Raw genomic sequence first — 6,000 nt, 5'->3', positions numbered from 1 at the left:
TAATCAACTGTGACATAATTTCAGAAAAAACCACACTTGCAAAAAGACAACTGTTACAATATAATTCTGTTGGTAGACAAGAAGCATAATTTGATGAACCAAATTTCCTCCTGTGAAAATATGGACTCTTACATGATTCACCAGGGAATTCAAACATTTTTAAAACATTTCTGCTACCACTATTTAAATGTTATCATCCACATGAAGTAAGTCAAAACTGGAAGGGAAAAAGATAAAAGGACACAAAGTGAACAGACCATAACTTTATTGGAGATTTACTTGGCTACAATTATTACAAAAGAAAACAAAAAACAAACAAAAAAAGGTAATTGTGATCCATAAGGTGCAGACTGCAAATTTCTGCAGCATGATTACTATGAAAGAATTACATCATGTTCCTTAAAAAACAGCTGCAGCATGTGATGTGAAGATTCTATTGTCAATGAAATGATGTATTAGTATTACTTGATTTTAGTCATTTTCCTTTACTCTATTTACAGCAGAAAAGGCAGAGATCTTCCTCCTGTTCATCTTTGCATTTTTGCTATATAACCTGCTGCTGCAGTGAATTTTGAGGGCATCTACAAAATTTAAACTGTCTGTGGTTGACGTCCAAATATGGATAGAAAAAAAAACAAGCAATGATGAAAACATATTTACAAGTTAGTTCTGAAAGCTCATTTTCACCGTTAGTGGACAATACAATGGTCTCAATGCAAATTCCCTAGATATTGCTACTGGCACCTCCAACAACTTTTAAAGTCATTTTACTACTCTTGGTCTTAAACATATCTTTAAAACTTCTCATGTACAATATAAAATAAGAAAATTTATTTGGAAATAATTAAATTTCAGAAAAGCAATCAGTGGCTGGAAAAATATACCTATTTAGATGTGATTAAAAAAACCACACGGGTGGTACACACGGCATGAGCTCCTCCTCCACGGACAACTGTAAACCAGCTACAGACTCAAACGTGACTCGGACACAGGTAAATAAAGACGCCAGTCTCTGCTGGCCTTCGTTTCTGCGGGAAAGGATTAGATGCCCTAACCGAGCAGGATACAGAGTTTTACATTAACAGGGCCTTAAGAGTGTGGTGGGGTGGGCCCGGGTCTTGAATACTCTCTGTATTCTGCGGCCACCACCCACTGCCAGGAAACGACTGGAAGAGCCGACTGCGGGTGAGCAACTGCAGCTGGGAACTGGACACGCAGAGCCAGAGCCGTATCAAGACTCTTGCTCCGCAGGCAGGGCATCGAATCTTTCTGAGGGCAGGCTATTATTATTAAGAAAGTAAAAATAGAAGTATTTTAAGGGATAATTACAGGAGTGTTAGAGGTCATTCTAAACTTAATCATTTCACACATGTAAAAGAAATGTAACAAACATTTTTAAAACATAATTAAGAGTTCAGTTAACAAATCTTTGCAATACTTTCACAAATGGTAAAAAATGCCACAGACGAAAATGACCTATTTAAGTTGTGCAAGTATATGACACATTGCAGGCATTATAATCATCTTTTTCAAATTCAGCAAATCAAAACAGCAGCAAGGCCAAACCACATTTTTCCTCTCAGTTAAGCATATTCTCCTTGAAATGAGGTAAAGCATGTACCAAGTGCAACGCTCATCTGTGCATGAACAGAACAGAGGGGGAAAGCTCTTCAAAACGCAGCATAGTCAGGACTGCAGAAAGTGTATCATGAAAGAAAGGAGACATTTACAGTGAAGGTCCATGCCAACCGACCTGCACACCATCAGGGTTCCTGCAGTGGCTCTGCCGAGCGGCACCTCAGCGGTCCATTATCATGTGCCGGGGACAGCCCCACTCACCAGCCCGTTTCCACGGCATGTTCTGCCCCCATGGCCATTGCAGGGGCAAAAGATGCACACACAGTTTTAAAGTGGGGCAACAGAGTGACTTTTTTCTTAATTGACAGATGCAAAACATGTCAACAAACTAAACTGGGGAAAACTTGACAGCATGAAAACTCAGCAGCACAAAAGCGTTCATAACCATTTAATGTGTCTAAATAATATTGTTCATTTATTTTTTACTTAGTCACCAGGGGATCATAGAATGCTTCAAACTGTTAATATCAGCTCTTTTTTTCCAAAGAAAAAAAAGAGGGGCAGTAATAGTAGTAGCTCATGTTTGCTGTTGATAAAACATTTTGAATAGTAGCAAGAAATTCGTGCCCCTGAGAATGTATGGCCTAATCATATGCGAGTCTGAACTTTTTTTAGTATGATCATAAAATATTTTTCTTAAGGTTACAAAATACATTGAGGCATTTTCAATGAATCATGACTGAAACAATCTGATTTGAAAGCCAAGAAGCCAGAGAACGCCCTAACACTGGGATAAATGCATCAGATTCAATGCAAAGCCCAAAGCTCCTGGCATCAGGTAGTTTATAAATTATCAAGAGAGCCATGATATGACCACAAATCATCCCACAAGTAAAATTCATATCCAGCCTCACCTGTTACCTGTACACTTTCATAGTTATATAATTCAGGAATCGCTTGGTTTTACCTAATATTATCGCACCTAATATATTTTTTTTAAATCAAATAGACATCCAAGGTTTGTACATCAGAATTATTTTTAAAATCAGTCACTTAGATTAATTTGCTCAAAAACTCTAAGAATTTAGATCTCAAATTAAGACAACAAATACACTGGAGAAGCTCAACATCCCCTTCACTTGGGGCTGAGTATGAAGCAGTATGAAAGCTGCTGTGTGTGTGGGCAGAGGTCCTTCTCTGCGAGTGGATGGTGCAGAAAAATATCCAAATGTAATTGAAACGTAAATGCAGCATTACATGAAGCATCGACTTCAAAACGATGTGCTGGAAAATACGAGACACCTCTGCTCAGCTTTCTTGAACTTCAAGCATAATTAATGGGGCAAATTGCAGCAAACTTCTACTGGTATTTTGGTGGGAGCACAAGACTGACCCACAGCTTTAAAAAAGGTAAATTAAGAGGTATTATAGTTACAGTGCAAAAAAAAATTAAAATTTCAAGCATAATACATAAACATAGCACCAAACAGGGGGAAAATGCATGCAAAAGAAAAGAAGAACTGAGGTATTGAAGTGAAGAGTGCCTACAAGTCTAATCAAAGAAACTCTGGCAAATGCCTAAATTTTTTTCCCAAGATGGAAATAATGAGCTAGTTTACCTAAATCAATGACCTAAACCACAGATGTATCAAAGTCACGGCAGACCATCGCCAACGTTCCACTCCCGTGGCACTGCCAGCACAGCTCTGGGGAGAGTGCGTGCCACGCTGGAAAGCACAGCAGGAGACGCAGGAGAGAGGACTATAGCAAGGTGCTCTGTCTGCTTCTGCAACAAACCACCAGCCAGTTATAAAGTCTGCAGCATAGTTCAGGTGTGATATGTCTAAGGGTTATTTCATTAGAGCGACAGCCTACAGGGCAAAATCACTCACCACAAACATTCCCATCACTGGAACTACCTAGCGGGAGGTTTTTAGTAAAACTGGGTATTTAGCCAAAGATCATTTTGATTACGATGTTAAAAAAATTCATATTCTGGTTTTTAAAATGTCTTTGGAATACATGTGACAGGAATTCTAGTGTAATCCTGTAGTAACAACTATACTAGTGAGCTGTAACTGACTCCATCTCAACATCTAATGTATAATAAAACAAAGGGAATGTAAATGGTTTGTTCAGAAATTAAAGAATATTCATGAAAGTTTTAATTTTAAGGCAAGAACCTTTTTTATGCAGGACCACATGGCATCGAAAACTCAAATTTGATTCACCAACATGCCAGCCAATGCTGATCCACAATCCACTCCTTACCATCAAGTGCAACAGCGCCTGGAACTTCACCTTACACAACACAAATGGAAAGAAAAGCCTACACCTGCTCGCTCCTCCTCTCGCCGACTGCATCGCTCCACTCGGGGCAAGGACTCCCGCAAGAGTGGCACTACCACATGCACCGAAGGGTGTTCAGGACGCTATGGAATTCTAGGGGCTGTTTGAGGATTAAGCTCCATGGCCTTCTAACGCTAGGCAAAGCTGACAAACGCAAAAAAAAAAAAAAAAAAAAAAACAGACAGACAAAAAACCGTCAATAATTATTTGAACACTTGCTAAATGTCGTTAAAGCACTCTTGTGATTTAAACAAAGCAGAAGTGAGGAAAGAAGACAAGATTGTGTTTGCGCAAAAAACTAAAACTACAATTAGTTTCAAAAATTTTATACATATGTTAAATGTTTTATTCTGTTATCTATCTTGTTATCAAACTTTAAATTCTGCCTTCCATTCATTCTGCTCAATACCAACTTAAATCATTCTTTTTGATTTAAATATTTTCCCCTTAATTCTGTTATTTTATTTTATTTTGTTGTTGTTGTTGTCTTTAAGTTTAAAAAGGGGCTTCAGCTGTTGGGAACCTGAGGTTGATTTGCTTTGAGGCTTCGGAGGGCTCTTCTTGCTGCTGCAGATTTGGCAATCCTGTAACTTCGGCCAACACCTTTGAATTTCCCCTTTCCTACTACTTCCACAGTGACTCTGACCTTCCCATCGTAAGTTCTCTCAGCCGGGCTGTAAAAAACCCAAACAGCCTGAGTTAGAAGTCAGAAGTATTTATTATCATTGTCAGTCAGCATTCCGTATGCACTGTCAGGCCGATGTCCTGGGTACGAGCTGACACCGAACAAAGGAAACGTGCATTAGGGCTAAACGGGGGCACACCGCCGACAGAGCAGCTGCCGTTTCTGCCTTAATTTAGCTTTGCTTTATAAAAACAAAAAAGAAAAAAAGAGCTGTTTAGTCAGATGAAAATTGGATAATAGCATGCCACGGCATCAGTATTTTTCAAAATCATTGTTTAATGATATTTCAAGAACTTCTCCCTTTGCTCTTAAGGCAGTTAATTATTTTCCACACATATTGTTTTGCTCACCTAAATTTGGCAGTTTCTGGTTCCATTTCAAGCAGTTCTCGCACAGGGGAACGGGGCACATTTGCAGAAAACTTTTCTATAATCAAAATCAAAGAATTATGTGTGTAATATCCTTGAGACATTTTTAAATTTTATTTTTATTTCAACAAAGAATCCATAATACCTATTAGTGGTCGCATCATAGGATAGTACACCTGCCACACCATCTCCAGCGACATTCCACTATCCATATAGATGGCACCAGCAAGTGACTCAAAAATATCCCCCATGGCCTTTGGAACTTCAATATCCTCCTCTTTTTCTTCATCCTCCTCTGATCTCCTAAGCTATAACAGAAAGTGACGTAAGCCAAAGGTTGCAGAGAGGCAGTGCACAGACGCGTTTTCTTTCCTTAGCTAGTACTTCTAACAACGCTAACAATACCAACCATTTATGGATCGCCTGCAACACTGTGATAGATTTTTCCACAAACATCATTTTTAATCTTAAATAAAAATTTAAAAAAGGAGAAAATTCCCTGCCCCATTTAGCATCTACACCCAGCAAAGGAGAAAAAAATTACTTCTAAATTAAAACAAAAACAAGTTTAGCACAAAACTAGAGGTCGATAAGTGTATAAAAAAACCCTTTTTCAAATTCACTCATAATCAAAGAATTGCACACTGAAACAGTCCTCCCCCCAGGAAGGTTGGCGAGGATGAAACAGGACGCTAACGAGGACAGGCTGGGCAGGGTGTGCTCTGCTCTGGGAACAAGAGAACAGGACTTTTATGGCAGATTTTTTTTTTTTTTCTGGAAGATTTTCCCCTCCAGGCTCTCTTTTCATTAAACTACTTAATAAATGTTCATTATAACAGAGTACTTGACAGTATATTCAAATTAACAGGCTAAAATTTTACGTATGTATCAAAAGCCTTTTTAAAAGTTCTAATTCTATGATGCAATTCTGCCTCAAGAATTTTTCTTAAAACACCCATGTTTACTAGAAGTCCTAATTAAAAACTATTAACTATGCAACCATAAAGAACCCTAAATTAG

The 6,000-nt window shown here is 38.3% G+C and overlaps 1 protein-coding gene across 5 annotated transcripts in view; it reads right to left on the bottom strand.

The window, feature by feature from the left end:
• Nucleotides 1–248: 248 nt before the first annotated feature.
• Nucleotides 249–6,000, bottom strand: part of Dicer1 (dicer 1, ribonuclease III) — a 71,152-nt gene continuing 65,400 nt past the window's right edge. For all 5 annotated transcript variants that reach the window (XM_071607566.1, XM_071607565.1, XM_071607567.1 and 2 more), the window contains 3 exons: nucleotides 5,126–5,288; nucleotides 4,963–5,038; nucleotides 249–4,601 (listed from right to left, as the gene is read on the bottom strand). In XM_071607566.1, coding sequence (XP_071463667.1) covers nucleotides 4,436–4,601; nucleotides 4,963–5,038; nucleotides 5,126–5,288 — 405 coding nt within the window. In that variant the 3' untranslated portion in view covers nucleotides 249–4,435. The remainder of the gene's footprint in view (nucleotides 4,602–4,962; nucleotides 5,039–5,125; nucleotides 5,289–6,000) is intronic.

Source organism: Marmota flaviventris, chromosome 2, assembly GCF_047511675.1.
Source record: "Marmota flaviventris isolate mMarFla1 chromosome 2, mMarFla1.hap1, whole genome shotgun sequence".
Classification (NCBI taxonomy): domain Eukaryota; kingdom Metazoa; phylum Chordata; class Mammalia; order Rodentia; family Sciuridae; genus Marmota; species Marmota flaviventris.
The sequence above is the reverse complement of the archived record's forward strand: the minus strand, read 5'-3'. Positions and strand labels throughout refer to the sequence as shown.